At 45.5% G+C, this 18,816-nt stretch overlaps 1 protein-coding gene across 2 annotated transcripts in view; it reads right to left on the bottom strand.

The window, feature by feature from the left end:
- The window catches only part of LOC142648684 (SURP and G-patch domain-containing protein 2-like), a 69,232-nt gene that overhangs the window by 14,969 nt on the left and 35,447 nt on the right, over nucleotides 1–18,816 (bottom strand). For both annotated transcript variants that reach the window (XM_075825467.1, XM_075825468.1), the window contains exons 7-8: nucleotides 6,772–7,133; nucleotides 322–389 (exon numbers count right to left, since the gene is read on the bottom strand). In XM_075825467.1, coding sequence (XP_075681582.1) covers nucleotides 322–389; nucleotides 6,772–7,133 — 430 coding nt within the window. The remainder of the gene's footprint in view (nucleotides 1–321; nucleotides 390–6,771; nucleotides 7,134–18,816) is intronic.

The raw sequence follows: 18,816 nt of genomic DNA, 5'->3' as shown, positions 1-18,816 counted from the left end.
GTATTACTATGTGTCACGCACGATAAGACGCACGATAAGACGCACGATAAGACGCACGATAAGACACACAAGGGAAACCAGGTTCTATTTTTTGTGGCCCACATTGTAGTTTAATATACATGATCTCAAATGTCAATTTTCACAAATAACCTAAGGAGATGGATCGATTTGTGTTTCCCTGCTGCTAGGAACACTATTGCCATTTCCTGGAAGATTTAAACTTTTTCGAATAATTGTAAGCGAAAACTAGACTATATTCTACGGGATAGAGAAGACTTCTATAGGACGTGATTATCCTAGAATGTACTATGCAAGGCTTACCCTTTTTCTGTTGTATCTACGGCCACGTCCCCGTGGGCGCTCATATTCGATACGTACGGGATCATGAACTGAAATGAAAAACAAAAATGGTAAGCAATAAGACTAAAGTAAACCAATTTTTTTTTTTATATGTATCTATTATAGAAGAAGTATGCAAAACGGTTATATTTTGCCAGTATAGTGAAATTTCTTTAAAATCCAGCACAGAACACGCAGAGGTAGTGTCATATGTTCAGCCTCAAACCTGTCTACCCATATAACAAATTTTTTAATTCGATAAGCCAGCACCCATCACGTATAGTTAATGACGATTTACGTCGTAACACGCAAAGGGGTTAAAGTATGTAGTGGTGGGGACTAACTTCCCGCAGTTACAACGAAAAAAGGATTTTGCAGGGAGTACTCAAAAAAAATCCTGTTTTCTTGTTTGTTACATTGGGGGACACAGACCATGGGACGTCCTAAAGCAGTCAATAGGGGCAGCAACCGATAAAGGACATGGTCAACTATTTCACAGATGCCTGCAAGACCTTGTGTCTAAGGAAAGCAACTGCAGAAGCAAAAAGATATGCACGGAATACCATGTAGCCACATTGCACACCTGCAGAGCAGAAGCTTGATTGCACACAGCCCAGAAAGCCCAACCACTCTGGTAGAGTGGGCCGTGATCAGAAAAGACAGTACCTTATCCCGAACTCTGTAAGCCTTGCAAATCGCTATCTGAATCAATCGAGCGATAGTGGCTGCCAACTCCTTCCAGGGACCCTACGGGAGGATCGACAAGGAATCCAACCTCCGGAAGAAAGCAGTAACAGAAATGTAAGTCCACAAGGCGCGGACAACATCCAGATTGTAGACAGAACGCTCCCTTAAATGACTGGGATACTGACAAAAGGACGGCAGAACAATGTCCTCAGGCAAAAATGAGGGCAGTGCACAGAGCACAACCTTAACCTGACGAAGAGTCAAGAATGAAGCTGGCATGACAGAGCTACCAGTTCAAAAACCCTACGTCACTGCTACCAGAAAAAACACCTTCCATTACAAAAAACGAAGGAAGACCTCTGATCGAAAATAGGTCTTCCAGGTACGATGATAAATGCAGGCTGATGAAGGTTTCAGAGCCTTATGCATTGTGAGAATAACCCTCTTCGACCGCAAGCCTTTAGAATGGCAGCTTCAATAGCCATGCTGTTAAGCGTAGCAAGTCGGGACTGAGAGGCAAGGGCCACAGGACTGCTTCCAACAGGGACACTACATCCATGTACCAACAACCACACAGCTAATCCAGCGCTATTAGGTCGGCTAGAATCCCCTGGCCTTGAGCCATTTGATAAGTCAAGACTGAGGGGTAAACCCGTACAGGAGCCTGAAGCAGGTCCACGGAGCCACGAGTGCGTAAACCGGTAAAACCTGAGATAAAGCAGGGAACCTTGCGATTCAACCTGGACTCCATCAGGTCCACAACTGCCCTGCCCCATCTGGTGCTAATCTGGTCGAAAACCTCCTGGTGGAGGGACCACTCACCGGGATCCACTTGTTCATGACTTCAGTAGTCCGCAACCCAGTGGTCGAACCCCTGGAATGTGTACCGCTGTTAGAGTGTGAATTTGATGTTCCGCCAAGGTGAGAATCTTCAAAGCCGGACAGGAGAGAAGTCCAGTGCAGCAGGCTGAGGGAAGAGGGGATTCCTGTGGGGACCACAGCCGCTGGGACGTGAGGTTCCGAAATATTTCTCCTCACTCCGAGGCTGGCATCAGTGGAAAGGATATGCCAGTTCAGCGGAAGGAAAACGCACCCTTGGGGAACAATAAGGGAAGAGGTCTGCCCACTGGAGGGTTCGACGGATAGCCAGAGCAAGAAGAATCTGTTAAACCACAGAATGCAGAGAATAGTTCCACTAAAAATGGATTGCCGGCTAAAGAGGACAAGTGTGAAACTGCACAAAGAGAGTTCCAAGGACCCTCCAGCAAAAAGGTGGAGAGAGATCAGGACAACTGTCCACAACGAGCAAAACCCTTCCTGAAGGACAAACAGTAATTCCAGGGGAAGGTACACCCTCGCTGACTGAGTATCCAAGACCACACACAAGAACAGGACAGCGGTTTACAATCCAACCGAAATGTCAAGGTGTTCAGTGTGATCTAGAGCGCAGTCCCATTGTTCTCCCTGGTAGGAGACTCAAAATTTCGTCCAGATACGGGGTGACAGACAGGGATACTATGTGGAAATAGCAGATGGGTCCAACTGAGCAGTCTTTCTTTGGTACGGGAAAAAGTTTGGAGTTGAACCCGCAAAACCTTGGAGTCGAGGGAGGGCACCTGAATGACTCATTGATGGATCAGAGCGTTGCCTCCCCGAAAAAAGGCAGCCGCTCTGGAGATGGAGACTGAGGAAGAGTTGACTGGAAGAAATGCTCTGGAGGAAAACTGGTAAATTCTATTTTGTATCCGGTGGATACTACTTGCTGAACAAGGCATTCGAAATGTGGGAGAGCCAAATGTCCTTCAAGCACAGAAGTCTGCCCCCACCCGAATCAAACAGGGCGCACCTTCCGGCAAGTGTTGGGATTACCAGCTCTGGCCTTGGTGGACTGAGGTAGAGGTCGCTAGGAGGGGCGAGCCTTAAAGTAAGGTTTGGCCTCCTGCTTCTGGTGGGATGGTTGTCTGGAGTGGTGGAGTACCCATGAAAAGACTGAAAACGAGGACCTGCCTCCTTCACAGGGGCGGTCCGTTGGACCCTTTTCTGGGAGAGTGTGCTTGCCACCAGTAGGTTCAGATATGATTTTGTCCAGTCAGGTCTTGAAGATACTGGAACCTGGAAAAGGAAGCGTGGTCAGGGAACGCATGGAAGTCATATCTGCAGACCAACCTTTAAGCCTTAATGAGCACTTCAACAGAAGGGGACAGTTGGGAAGACCCCTTGTCATCCGGATCCGAAACTGAAATCAGAAAGTTCCCTTTCTGATAAAAAACAAAAAACAAAAAAAAAAAAACTTGTCCCGTGGGAGAGAGGAGGGCGGTGAAAGCGAAGTTAGTCAAGAGGACCTGGCTGGCCTTCTTTTGGGGCCTGTCATGTGAGGAAGACCTAGATGGAAGAGTCCAGGGTTGGTTGGTCAGAAAGGCAAACCATCATGCACATCATGGCCTGTGTTATATTTTCCAAGTTACCAATAGTCCTAAAAAAGAGAATGGGCCCAGTCTGGGTCAAATCCCACAGGCGCAGGCAACATTGGGGTGGGTGGGAGTGCAGGAGTTGCAGACGCTTGGCCAAGAGGCCGGCATGCATGCATCACATAGGGAAGCATGAGGACCACAGGATAACTTTGTGCGGCATTTAGAGCAGGCATAATGGAATGTGATAGGTTGTCTGGCGAGAAGGTTCTCCGTTCGGGTCAGATGTTGCAGTAGAGGAGATCACCTCACCCCACACTATGTTAAACAATGCAGGTTAGATGGCCAAGGCGTACACTCCGGTACTGCACAGCAAGTAATTACGCCACCTTAGGAAGGGGGCAACGGCTGCCTGGTTTCCTAGGTCTGCTAGGGAAAATACTCCTACAGTGAGCAAAAAACCCTTAGGAACGGAGGACTAGGGCACATGTAGTGAGAAAGAGGCCTAGGGCTGGTCCTACCCGGTTTCAAGAAAGAATGCACTGTCCTAGAGGCAAAGGCAGCAAGGCACGGCCAGGAGGTCCTGTGTCCCCAGCAGCGCCTCTGTCGGAATGAAGGAGACTGGGGAAGCTAGGCCATGCCCCTGAAACACGGATTGGTCGCCAGAGGCCATTTGCTCCAGTGCAGCCAATCTGAGAATAGATGCTGAAATCCCATGAGGGGAGATTGAAAAGCACGCTGTAGCGCTATTAGATGAGTGGCCACCCGTACACTGCCGCAAGACGGCACCGACAGCATTATCTGTCGGAAAATGGCACCAGCTATAGTAAAAAGCTGAAAGTAGCGGCTGATTAAAAGAATATCTGGCCTGCAAAGTCCGAAAAAGAAAGATCAGTGGAGTCTAGGGGACCCCAGGTAGTGTACACTCACAAAGAGATAACTGTGGGGGCCCAGGGGGAGTAGTTAACACCACCCTCCTCGTCTTCATCTCACAGATGTCTGACCAGCAGGAGCACCCCCCTCAGTGGTTCACCCTTTGGTGAGGGGAGCTACTGGTGGGAGAGACCGTGAGAGGTGCTCTTTAGGCTGGTGGGTAACAAGGGACCTTATGCTCGTCCCACTTGTTTTCATAGGAAAGGGACAAAGGCGCATTCGTAATAGGACACTGTAAAATATATTTTTAATATGTGAACACAAATGGCGGTCATAGCTTCCTTTAACTTAAGATTTGTTCTAAACAGCTGCAAATTATGTCCTGCGGAGAACAATGGGTGTCCTGTTTCAGTTTTTAAAACTCTAAAGTTTTTGACCCAATGATCTTTGTATTCTGCTATTAGAAAACAGGGCTAAAAATACATGTTAAACACATGATTGGATGTTTCTGTATTGATGCCATACGTGGAAGAAACGTATGTGTGAATATGAGGGCGACACCTACTTTTGTATTGACTTAAAATAAAGATCTTTCTCTTGCCACTTAGGGCAGACCAACATCAACACGGTCTAATGGTCTCTCCCAGCCGTCAAAAATGTTTTTACTCATTTTGGAACTCAAACAATTGCAGGTTAAAGTCCTTTGTTTTAAAGAAACAAAGTAAATTCTGCAGTGACAACACCTTGCGTCCGCCTTGGAGGGGACAATGCGGAGACTTATGTCAACCCCGTTCCCCAGCTAAAAAAAAATTACAAAAAAATAAAATAAGGCTGCTGCAATAACAGGAGTGTCTGCCTCAGACACACACCAAGTTAAAGGAACAGTGTTACCACAAATTTTTTTTTTAATGTTAAAGATGTTAGTGCTTTATTAAAAACGTTTGGATTAATTTGTGTGTTACTTTTTCTTCCCTATGGGGGCTGCCATTTTCTTTTCCATTTCTGTATGTGTCGATTAACGACACATACAGACATGGAATACGGCAGCTCCAGTCCCATAGGGACTGCGAACGGGGCCCGTTCCATCCACTAACATGTACGCCGCTGTGTGGGAACAGCGCATGCGCCGCTCCCACACAGTTCAATTTGAAATGCGCGCCGTCCGGCGCCATTTTCCTGTGGACCGGAAGTCGCGGCCGGACAGTAAGATTACTACTTCCGGTCGCGGCTTCCGGACTTGTGCACATGGAGCAGCGGCAGCAGACGGAGCGGATGGACCGGAGGGAGCGGCGGCGACTGGAGCAGGTAAGGGATTTCTATGTATGTTTGTGTTCAGTGTGTGTTTACTACTGTATGTAAACCTTCCTACACTGTGTGTTAGCTCAAAAAATGGCGACACACAGTGTAGGAGGTTAGACCGTTCAAACCCCTCGTTTCTCCCGGCACTAGCCAGGATAAAGGAGGGGGGGATGCTGAGAGCTCACTAGAGCGAGGGCTTTTTACCCAATTTTGCAGCATAAAGCAATGTGGTTGCTTTACCACATGCAATGCTGCAATTTTGGGAATGGCTCCATCTAGTGACCAGCAATGGGAAATATTATAAATTAGAATCCAATTTATAATATTTCCTGACTCGTGAAAAAAAAAAAAAAAAATTAGAACAAGGTTTAATCACCTATACACTAATTGTTTAAGAAAAAAAAAAAATCATGTTTTGCTGGCAACACATTCCCTTTAAGACTGAATCCTGCAAAAAAACAAGCACATGACGTTTAATCCCATGTGACTGCTGAAACCAATCAGAGGCTGCAGTGGTCACATGTGATGAAACGTTATCCCCGGAGGCCGGGCTGCTCAGAAAACACAGAGGGACGCGTTGCCATACGAAGACCAGGGTAAGTAAAATATATTTTTTAAGAAAACGTAACCGCTTTTTTCCGCAGCGGACATTCTTCCCGAAAACCTGCACCACAGTTTGGTGCGGTTTTTCGTCCGGAATTCCCTGTGGGCTCCAGGGTGGATACGCTGCGTACATGGCCTTTAAATAAGGACTGGCCTATAAAATGCCAGTCTTAATAAATCCCCCCACCTCCATTTATGTGTTAGAATGTTGTATTTTTCATTTATATAGAGATTAAGCCTTATATCATGTTAATCAGACATGCTGCTGAACTCCCAATGACTTGACTTGTGGAAAACCATACAAGTCAATCCTGGGAGAGGCATAAAAAGAAACCTACATTTAAGAGGACCTGTCACTTGCCCAAAAAACTGCAGTTGACATCTCAGAGTGTTGGCGGCTCACAGATTCTAATATCTCAGGAACAGTGGGTGCTAGAAGAAAAAACTAAAAACCTGTAAGGCTTGCCGGCAATCTGAGATGTCAGCTGCAGTTTTTTGGGCTGGTGGCAAGTCCTCTAAAAATCAAACCAGGATAAAAATAAAATAAAAAAATGTGTCTTACTTTTTGGCTCTTCAACAAGACAAACTCTTTTGGGTGCAAGCATGCCAACCTTAAGATTAGCTACTCGCTTTCGAGCTATAGGAGGCCGAGCTGGAGTAGGCATGTGGCTAAATGCAGCTACTGGAGTATTCTCTGTGCTTGGAGTACTCTCTGTGCCTACAGCTTCAGCAGCTTCACATTCTGCACCCATTTCCACATCAGAGTCATTTTGCGATTCATCTCCGGTCCTTATGTTTTCCAAATCACAATCCTCTAGCCCAATTTCCTCATCATCAGTTGCTTCCGCTTCTCCAGCTTGCTTGAACTCCTCCACTTTACTTTTATAGAACTTGTATGCTGGACTTTCTTTTTCACATAAAAACCTAAAGAAGTTATAAAGTGGTTACTGTCTCTTTCTATTTCTAACAGTCTATGATCTGACTAACTTATGAACTGTATTGTCAAAAATGAAAAATGGAAAAGTAAGTTAAGCATCGGTGATCCTTTATTATTTTCAGAACTACTGGGGATGCAGGGGGCATCTGCAGCTACCAAGGCGAAGTCTACTTTGACCAATTTGTGGGAGAGCAAAATTTGACACCAAAACTAACCAGTTATAATTAATGGGCCAATTAAGACGTCAGTTTTTTTTTCCTCAGATTTGTTCGCGTTAAACACCCCCCCCCAAAAAAACAAAAACCCACAAACAAACCACACAAGACAGAATTTTTGTACTTACCAGTAAAACCCCTTTCTTGTAGCATTCACTGGAGGACACCATACCATGGGGTACAGGCCACTTTCACTAGAAGGCTGAAACTAGTGAATTAAAAAAAATAAAAATAATAATAATTGTGGCTCCGCCCATTGGGCTATACCCTCTGCTGAGAACTCAGCTCCTCTATTTGTAAGAGCAGTAGGAGAGCAGAGAAGGTTTAACACAATAGGTTTCCAATGAGAAAAGAAACCTCAAATCCAAAAATGTAACAATAAAAAATAGGACGGGACCTGTGTCCCCCAGTGAATTTAACGAGTAAGGGATTTTACTGTTAAGCACAAAAATCCTGTTCTCATTAAAGTATTCACTGGGGGACACAGTACCATGGGACGTAATAAACCAGTCCCTTAGGGTGGGCAAAAATAAGCAACCATCAGCAGCCTAAACCACGGCTGCTTACAAAACCATCTGACCCAAACTGGCATCGGTAGAAAAGTATAACGAAGACCAGGTGGCGGCTTTACAGACCTGAAGAGCAAAAGCCTGATGCTGCACCGCCCAGGAGGCCAACTGCCCTTGTAGAATTAGCAGTGACCCGGAAGGGAGGATCTCTACCCTTAGCAGAGTAGGCACTTATAACGGCTAACGATATCCAGCTAGCAAAGGTGGCCTTTGAAGCCGGGCCACCCTTACGATGGCCATCTGGAACGAAAAAAATGGGGAGCCCGACTTCCGGAAGGACTGTATAGCTGCAATGTAGACCCGAAGGGCTCTGACAACATCCAAGCAATGTAAGGCATGCTCACGTAGATGAGAAGGTTTAGGACAAAACAAAAGGAATGACAATGTCCTCTGTAAGACAGAAGGAGGGAACCACCTTAGGAAGGAAGGATGGCACCGGATGTAGCTCCACCTTGTCCCTATGAAATAACGTAAACTGAGGTTTGCAAGACAAGACTGCCAGATCAGAAACTCTACGGATAGAGGCGATCGCCACAAGGAAAACTACCTTCCAGGATAAGATCCTGAGAGAAACTTCCTGCAGAGGTTCGAAGGGTGCAGCCTGGAGAGCATCAGGGAACAGATTGAGATCCCAAGCTGCCAGAGGGGACCAATAAAGAGGAGCACAATGTGAGACACCCTGCAAAAAAGTCTGAACTGGAGCGCAGAAAGCCAAAATGCATTGGAAAAGACTAGATAGATTTGCTACTCTAAAGAGGCATGTTTGAGCTCTGAGTCCCTGATCCAAACCGGCATGAAGTCCAGAATTCAAGGGATGAAAAAACGGAGAGGTGGAACGGATGGGATTCACACCACCTAAAATAAGGCAACCAAGTGGAATGGTAAATCCTTTGGGATGGAGTCTTCCGGGCCTTAATCACGGTCTGAATGACTGGATCAGAAAAACGTTTGAACTTTAAAGAGGCTCTGTCACCACATTATAAGTGGCCTATATTGTACATGATGTGATCGGCGCTGTAATGTAGATTACAGAAGTGTTTTTTATTTAGAAAAACTATCAATTTTAACGGAGTTATGGCCTATATTAGCTTTATGCTAATGAGCTTCTCAATGGACAACTGGGCGTGTTTTACTATATGGCCAAGTGGGAGTTGTACAGAGGAGTGTATGACGCTTACCAATCAGCGTCATACACTTCTCACAATTCATTTATACAGCACATAGCGATATAGCTAAATCGCTTTGTGCAGCCACATACACAAACACTAACATTACTGCAGTGTCCTGACAATGAATATACATTACCTCCAGCCGGGACGTCTATTCAGAATCCTATATCGTTATGTGCAGTCACAAACACACTAGAACGCTACTCTACCACTTCTGTAGCGTCTCTGTGATTTACAGCATAGCAGGTGTAGTCTTGCGAGATTACGCTGTAAGTCACAGCGAGATTTCGCTGTGCTGTAAATCACAGAGACGCTACAGAAGTGGTCAGGAGAATGAATACACATCACGTCCCGGCTGGAGGTAATGTATATTCATTGTCATGAAACATGAGTAGCGTTATAGTGTGTTTATGTGACTGCACATAACGATATAGCTATATCGCCATCTGCAGTGTAAGGAGAGAAGTGTATGACGCTGATTGGTCAACGTCATACACTCCTCTGTACAATGCCCACTCGGTCATATAGTAAAATACGCCCAGTTGTCCATTGAGAAACTCATTAGCATAAAGCCAATATAGGTCAAAACACCGTAAAAAATGATAGTTTTTCTAAATAAAAAACACTGCTGTAATCTACATTACAGCGCCTATCACATGATGTACAAGATAGGCCACTTATAATGTGGTGACAGAGCCTATTTAAAACCACGGTTTCAACAGCCTAGCTGTAAATCGCAGCGGGTAAAGCAGGGTGGAACATTGGACCTTGGGAAAGGGAGGTCGTGCCGCAGAGGAAGCGCCTACGGAGAATCGGCCAACAGGAGCACGAGTAGCGAACTCTGCGAGGCCAGTCTAGGGCCACCAGAGTTGCTGGAAATCCTGCATCCTTGAACCTTTTCAGCACTCGGAGCAGGAGTGGAAAGGGAGGAAAAAGATAGAGGCTGAAGGACGACCAGGGGAGAACCAGAGCGTCATCTCCTATGGCCCTGGGATCGTTGGTTCTGGTCCAGGCACTTGTGATTGAGGCGAGAGGCGTAGAGATCCACATCTGGGAAACGCCACCGAACGCAACTGCGGTAAAAAATAAGTCTCTAGATAAAGAGACCATTCCCTGGGATGCAGGCTTTCCCGGCTCAGGTAATCTGCCTCCAAGTTATCTACTCCTGGGATAAGCACTGCTGAGATTGCTGGGACATTTTGTTCTGCCCAGGGAAGGATCTTGGCAGTTTCCTTCCACACAGTCCTGCTACTAGTACCTCGCTGATGATTGATGTACGCCAATGCTGTAGAGTTGTTGGTCTGTATCCGCACTGGAAGACCCTGGAGATCAGATGTCCAGTGAGACAGGGCCAGGAAGATGGCCCTCAGCTCAAAGGTGTTGATCTGGAGCGGAGCTTCTGGGTCAGACCAGGTACCCTGGACTGTGAAGAAGCCGAAGACCGCCCCCCCGGCCAGACACACTTGCTTCAGTTGTGATCACTTGCCAGTGGAGAGTTGTGAAGGGTTTTCCCTGAGAAATGTTGGGGAAAGACATCCATCACAGAGGCTCCTTCTTGACTGAAAGGGGCAGACTGATCATAAGATCCAAGGAGTCCCAACGAGATAGAATTGCCAGCTGTAGGGATTGGGAGCGAAATTGAGCAAATAGGACTGCCTCAAAAGGGTGAGACCATCGTCCAAGACTTCCATGCAGAAGCGGATGGAGCATTCCTGCAGAGTACTGTCACTAACTGTCTGAGAGTGGAAATTTTGTCCTTGGGTAAGAATACCCTGGCCGTCTGAGTATTCAGGACCATCCCTAGAAACTACATTCCCTGAGGAGGAGTGAGAGGACTTGGTGCTGTTGATCAGCCACCCGAATCTGCAAAGACAATCCAGTGTAATGTTGAGAATCTCCAAGTTGTCCTGTTCGGAAGGTGCCTTCACCAGAAGATCGTCCAAGTACGGAATAACCATGATCTTAGTCATGAAACTTCGTCGTGGCCAGCCCGAAGGGGAGGGCCACAAACTGGAAGTGCTCGGAACCTACTGCAAAGCACGGGAAAAGCCGATGTACTTGAGCAATAGGAACATGAAGATAAGCATCCTTGATGTCTATTGAAGACAGGAACTCGTCGACCTCCAAGGAAGCGACCACTGCAGAGACTCCATGCAAAACCTTCAAATCTTCACATATCGAGACGTTTTAGATCCAAAATAGGTCGAAGAGATCCATCCTTTTTTGCTGTGAAAAGGTTTGAATAAAACCCTTTGAACAGTTCTGGAACTGTTGCTGGGAAAATTACTTCTTGATGGAGGAGACACTGAATGGTTGAGAAAAAGCTTGGAAGATAAAACGCCTGGGAGGAAAACTATTAGGCTACAAAATAGTTTTCCTCCCAGGCATTTTATCCTCCAAGCTTTGACACAACCTCCCGCACCCAGGCAACTTCAATGTTTTGCTGCAAGAGAGCAGCTCAGGTGAGGGAAAATTTTCAGGCTGTGGAAGCCCGCTGTGCCGGAGCAGGTCTGTTGCAGGGCTGCCAGGAGTTTCTAGAACGGAAAGGTGGTTCTCTGCGCTCCGAAAGGGATGAGAGTTTCGCGAGTTCTGCCTCTGAGTTGGGGCAGAGTACCGAAATGGACTAAACCAACTTTGTCTTCTGACTGAAGGAAATGGGCGTGGTCTTTGACCACGTTGTGGAAGAAAAGTGCTCCTTCCTCCTGTAGCCTCAGAAAGGAGTTGGACCTGGTCAGGTCCATAAAGGAGATCCTTGGCAAATGGAAGGGTGAAAACCTTCTTGCTAGAGGCACTATCAGTATCCCAGTTCCTAGTCCAAATGGACCTGGGGGCAGCTACCTCATTAGCCATGGCCTTAGCCTACCTTTGGGCAGCTTGGACAGAGACATCACAGATATATTTAGACATCTACAAAAGCTGTCCAGCTAGCAGTGAAGTATCCACATCAAAGTCCCCAGAATCAATTGCATCCTGCGGCGATGCAATAATAATAACTCCTTCTGAGGGGATTCAGCAGGATCATACGCAATCTTAAGTATATCTCTAACTGCCTGAATGAGATCCTTCCCAGAAGAGTGGATTTGCTTTGATTACACTCAAACTCCGAATCGGAGAGAGACATCCCCTAAAGAAGCTGGTTCTGATATATCTCTTTAACGAAGGATGCCTGCAGCATTTTTGTCCAAAGAGAAGTCAGAGGAAGAGCGATATCTCCTTGATTTCCTACACTGCTTGCGGGATGCACTGGGAGAATAGGGGAGTGCAATCCAGGGAGGAAGGCGCTGTAAGGCATCAGCCGTGCCCTGAGAGGCGCGGGCGAGATGATCTACTGCCTGGGTGAGGGAAGCTGCCCATTGGGCGATAATATGCTGTGTCCCCCGTGAAGCAGGAATGTTTCCAGCACTGTATGACTTCTGTAGTAGTAAAAACAGAGGATAATGCTGAAGTACGCCGGTCAGCAAATAAGTCTTAGAAACCATTAGTAAGGACACACCACAGAATAAAAACCCCTCTATATATAATGCCACAAAGTCCGTTGACATTCTGAATACTCCACCACCACAACAGCTCCCAAATGGCAAGAGGAGGGGGGGGGGGGGGCTTACCCATCAGGCGTCTTCAGGCGCAGCCTGTCACCCCTTCGGAAAACGCACACACGAAGTGTGGCTGTCTGGCATCCTCAGCTGCTGGTGCGGTAATAATAGGGGACTGGGTGATCAAGGCGGGGGACATCCAGAGAGGTGGGCATCCACGGAGGTGGAGAGAGAATCCACCAAAATGGCAGGCACTCACTGAAGTAGTGGGAATGCATTTCACCCAGCACCCGCAGGGGAGTCACGAAGTGGAACACACATTGGACTCATCCTACACCTGAAAAAATAAACTAAAAAAAATCTAGCAGAATTGCCTGCTGTAAAGGACAGGTCTGCCTCCTAGACACTAGGCTAAAATTAAGGAGCTGATTGCTCAGCAGAGTGTATAGCCCACTGGGCAGAGCCACACATTCGTTTATATTTATCAAGTCTCAGCGGCCTCCCCACAGTACTGTGTCCCCAGGTGAACACTTTAACGAGAAAAACCGTGGCATGCTCTTGTCAGTTTTTCACGCAGGAATGGCCCATAGAAGTCAATGGATTTGCGTAAAAAAATGTCACACGTGGATGCTGTCCACTCAGGTTTTTTTTATGGATGGTTGCCTGGAGACACTGGAGTAGTTAAAGCAGGGAGTAGAGCCAGAGAGTGTGGCCCCGAGTAAAAATAAAGGTCAGGAGCCAAAAACATGCCAGAGATATATCTAACAATGCTCCCTATGCTCTGGTGCCGGGACGTTCGACCCGGCACCAGAGCAGGGTAAGGTCAATATAACGTACAGTACAGGTCTATTAAAACTAGATGCCAGAGACTTGACAGCTCCATATTGGAGTGCAGAAAGCAGCGGCATCCTAAGGGCGGATTCACACGAACGTGAATTGCGTCTGTGCAGGCCGCGTGGTTTTCACGCGGCTTTAACCCCTTAGTGTCTAAGCCTGTTTTGGCCTTCAGGACCAGCCCCATTTTTGCAAATCTGACATGTGTCACTTTATGTGGTAATAACTCCAGAATGCTTTTACCTATCCAAGCGATTCTGGGATTGTTTTCTCGTGACATGTTGTACTTTATGATACTGAAAAAATTTTGTCATTAAATTCAATATTTATTTGTAAGAAATGCAAAGATTTAGAGAAAATTAGCAAAAATTAGCATTTTTCTAAATTTTAATGTATTTACTTGTAAAACAGATAGTAATACCACACAAAATACATACTAGTTTATATTTCCCATATGTCTACTTTATGTTTGCGTCGTTTTTTGAACATTCTTTTATTTTTCTAGGACGTTACAACGCTTAGAACTTTAGCAGCAATTTCTCATATTTTCAAGAAAATTTCAAAAGGCTATTTTTTCAGGGACCAGTTCAGAAATGGCTTTGAGGGCCTTATATATTAGAAAGTCACCATAAATCACCCCATTTTGAAAACTGCACCCATCAAAGTATTCAAAACAGCATTCACAAAGTATTTTAGCCCTTTAGGCGTTTCACAGGAATTAAAGCAAAATTCATTTGTAATAAATTTTTTCTGTACCACAGAAGGTTTTACCCGAGAAATGCAACTCAATATTTATTGCCCAGATTCTGCAGTTTTTAGAAATACCCCACATGTGGCCCTAGCGTGGTCATGGACTGAAACACAGGCCTCAGAAGCAAAGGAGCACCTAGTGGATTTTGGGCCTCTATTTTATTAGAATATATTTTAGGTACCATGTCAGGTGTGAGGAGGCCTTGTGCTGCCAAAACAGTGGAAACACCCCAAAAGTGACCCCATTTTGGAAACTATACCCCTCAAGGAATTTATCTATGGGTATAGTTAGCATTTTGAACCCACAGTTTTTTTGCTAAATTTATTTGAATTAGTATGTGAAGATGAAAATCTACTTTTTTTCTGAAAAAAGGTAGCCATTTTTAATTTTTACAAGGAATAAAGGAGAAAAAGCACCCCAACATTTGTAAAACAATTTCTCCTGATTACGTAAATACCCCATATGTGGTAATAAACTACTGTTTGGACCCACACCGGGGCTTAGAAGGGAAGGAGCGCTATTTGGCTTTTGGAGCTCAAATTTAGCTGGAATGTTTTTGGGTGCTATGTCGAATTTGCAAAGCCCCTGAGAGACCGAAACAGTGGAAGCCCACCAAAAGTAACCCCATTTGGGAAACTACACCACTTAAGGAATCTATCTAGGGGTATAGTGAGCATTTAGGCCCCACACGTCTTTTGCAGAATTTATTAGAATTAGGCCGTGAAAATTAATATCAACATTATTTCCACTAAAATGTTGAATTTTTTCAATTTCACAAAGGATAAACGAGAAAATGCACCCCAACGTTTGTAAAGCAATTTCTCCGGCAATACCCCACATGTGGTCATAAATGTTTTTTCATTAGAAAGTAATTAACCCTTTACGAACTGATTCATGTTTTGCTTTTTCGTTTTTCCTCCCCGCTTTCCAAGAGCCACTACTTTTTTATTTTTCTGTCAATAGAGGGGTGTGGGGGCTTATTTTTTGCGGGACGAGCTGTCGTTTTTATTGGTACCATTTTTTGGTACGATGCCATATCGGTGGACATAAACGGCTGTTTGGGCACGCTGTAGGGCTCAGAAGGGAGGGACGCCATTTGGCTTTTGGAGCGCATATTTTGCTTGGTAGTAGCTCTGGCGTTTTGCTGGTATTTCAGTTTATAATGTTGGGGCACATGTAGGCTGGGCAGAGTACATCACGGGCATAATAAGAGGGTATAATAATGGGGTAAATAAATAATAATCCACAGATATGTGGCCGGTGTCGCACTGATAAATGGTGCCCGATCTTATCCACTTTTGGAACACTCTGCACATTTTGCATCGCCATAATCTGGGAGCCGGAACTTTTTTTATTTTTTCGCCACCGGAGCCGTGTGAGGGCTTATTTGTTGCGGGACAATCTGTAATTTTCATTGGTACCATTTTGGGGTACATGTGATTTTGTTGATCACTTTTTATTCAATTTTTCGGCAAGCCAGGTGACCAAAAACCATCAATTCTGACAATGATTTTTATTTATTTTTGACGCCGTTTACCCTGGGCTATAAATGACTATTATACTTTATTCTGCGGGTCGGTACGATTACGGCCATACCATATGTATATAGGTTTTGTTATGTTTTGCAGCGTTTGTGCAATAAAATAACTTATTTAGAAAATAATTTATTTTCTGTCACCATATTCTGAGAGCCATAACTTTTTTATTTTTCAGTCAAAAAAGCTGTGTAAGGGCTTGTTTTTTGCGGGACGGGTTGTAGTTTGTATCAGTACTATTTTGGCGTACATGCGACTTTTTGATCACTTTTTATTACATATTTTGTGAGGGGTGGTGACCAAAAAATAGTGATTCTGGCATTGTTTTTCGTTTATTTTTTTTGCGGCGTTCACTGTGTGGGAAAAATAATATTATAGTTTTATAGTTGGGGTCGTTACGAACGCGGTGATACCACATATGTGTACTTTTTTTTTACGTGTTCATTTTTTTTCCTATAATGAAAGACTTATTATAGGAAAAAAAGCAGTTCTTGTTTATGTCAGTTATAACTTTTATTTTTACACTTTTTTTAAAACATTTTTATTCTTTTTTCACTTGTCCCACTAGGGGACACTTAGACTTGCAGCTCTGATCGCTGCTGGAATACATTACACTACACACGTAGTGTAATGTACTCCAACTGTCATTGTGACGTGACTGTCACACTGACAGGAAGCCTACGACGACCACCCTCGGGGTGGTCCTCATAGGCTTCTGTACATGGCAACCCGGAAGCCATTGTCTGGCGTCCGGTTGCCATGGGTACCATCGCCAGCCCCTGTGATTTCACATGGGGGCTGCCGATCGGCGCTAAAGACCTTAATTGTGGCGTTCAAAATCGAGCGCCGCAATTAAGGGGTTAACTGCCGATATCAGCGGCGACAGGCCGCTGATCGGCAACGGGGAGAGCAGGGCTGACACCCTGCACAGTTAACCGCCGCTGCGGTGTAGCGCCGCGCGGCGGTTAACTGTCAAAGCACTGACGTAACTGTACGTCAAGGTGCGCGAACTTACTGCTCACCATGACGTACAGTTACGTCATGGTGCGTTAAGGGGTTAATGGACCGATAGAAGTCTATGGGGCAGTACAGACAGTCCGTGCTGTTTGCGCAGCGTTTGTCCGCTGCGTAAAAAGCGCGACATGTTCAATATCTCGCCGTATTTTGCGCATCACGCACCCATTGAAGTCAATGGGTGCGTGAAAACCACGCATGGAAGCACTTCCGTGCGAACTGCCTGTTTCGCGCAACAGCTGTCAAAAGGATGAATGTAAACAGAAAAGCACCACGTGCTTTTCTGTTTACAAACATCCAAATGACGTGTCATAATGATGGCGGCTGCGCGAAAAACACGCAGCCGCGCATCATATGATGCTGCCTCACGGAGCAGGGAAGTAGCTTTTGCGCAGGCAAAACGCTGCGTGTTTTGCGTGCGCAAAAACGCCACGTTCGTCTGAATCAGCCCTAACAAGCAGGCATTCTGAATTCTGCCAGCTTCACCGCTTAGGCTGGGTTCACACGAGCACTTTAACGTCCGTAATGGACGGACGTATTTCGGCCGGAAGTCCCGGACCGAACACAGTGCAGGGAGCCGGGCTCCTAGCATCATAGTGATGTACGACGCTAGGAGTCCCTGCCTCTCCGTGGAACTACTGTCCCGTACTGAAAACATGATTACAGTACGGGACAGTTGTCCTGCAGCGAGGCAGGGACTCCTAGCATCGTACATAACTATGATGCTAGGAGCCCGGCTCCCTGCACTGTTCGGTCCGGGACTTCCGGCCGAAATACGTCCGTCGATTACGGACGTTAATGTGCTCGTGTGAACCCAGCCTTAGAGTGGGAATGTCAAGTAAACACTGTGCCCTGCACTAATTAGGAGGCAGATGTATAGCTAAAACATCTGCCTCCAGAAGACAAGAGGGTCGTTTAGCCCTAAAACTCCTGCAGTTTGCATTAACAAGTGCTATCTAAGGCCCTGTTCACACTTCGGTTTTTTTGCAGGCAGACAAAACCTGCCCCAGAATTCCTTCAGGAATTTTGAAGCAGATTTTGAACTGCCTGCGCGTATTGTTCAGTGTTTTTCGGTCCGGCCATTGACGCTACTGAAAGGACCGCGGGCGAAAACCGCTCAAAAACGAGCGCATAGAGTTTTTTTCTGCATCTCATTGATTCAATGGGAGGTCAAAGGCGGAAACCTTGGCAAGAAAAGACATGCCGCGTTTTTCCCCTGCGAGTGGTCAACAAAAAAACACAAAAAAGAAAAAAAAAAAAAAAAAACACAAACACGCCTCATGGGGGGACGATTTCGGACATTTTTGGCTAAGATTCCAGCGCTGTTTCCGCATCAAAATCAGCGCCAAAGAACTCTGTGTGAATAGGGCCTAAGGATCAGTTCACACCGAGCATTTTTTGCCCACAGTCCTTGCATTAGCTTCAATGGCCGCGGGCAAAAAAGAAAAAAATCGCGGGCAGGTCCAAATCGGCCTCAAAATTGCTGTAGGAATTCGGAGGCAGATTTTTTTTCTGCCTGCAAAAAAAGCTCCATGTGAACACGGCCTTATAGCAGTGACTCTGAAAAAGCACACAGCACCGCTGGGAGACTAAGTGCAACAAGTCTCCATAACAATGTAGTTAAAACATTATTTTACTTTTTAACATCTATTGTGGGAAACAACATTATACCATTGATAATTTATTATAGTTTTATAAACAGTTGGAAGTTGACTGTTCAGCCTATACGTGAAATAAATGCACTGGACCTAAACTTACTGTCCCACAGCGCCACTTAATTGGACATCTGAAATAGTCGCATATTTACAAAACAGGCAGTATATTGTAAACGTAAAAAAATAAAAAGAAGGGGGGAAACTTCGTGCACATTCATTTTGTGGGGTGGTTATCTGTTAGGGGACCTCCGACCCCACACTTTCCCAACGGACATTACATGCCAGCACCTGACAGAACACCTTATAATTTCAATACTTTTTTTTAGATAAAATAAAAGTTCGATTTGAATTATCTCCACCCGCTACCTCATACTTACCCTTTCCTTACACGTATA

This window comes from Rhinoderma darwinii, chromosome 1, assembly GCF_050947455.1.
Source record: "Rhinoderma darwinii isolate aRhiDar2 chromosome 1, aRhiDar2.hap1, whole genome shotgun sequence".
In the NCBI taxonomy this organism is placed as follows: domain Eukaryota; kingdom Metazoa; phylum Chordata; class Amphibia; order Anura; family Rhinodermatidae; genus Rhinoderma; species Rhinoderma darwinii.
Note: the sequence above shows the minus strand (reverse complement) of the source record. Positions and strands in the feature narration are given on the sequence as shown.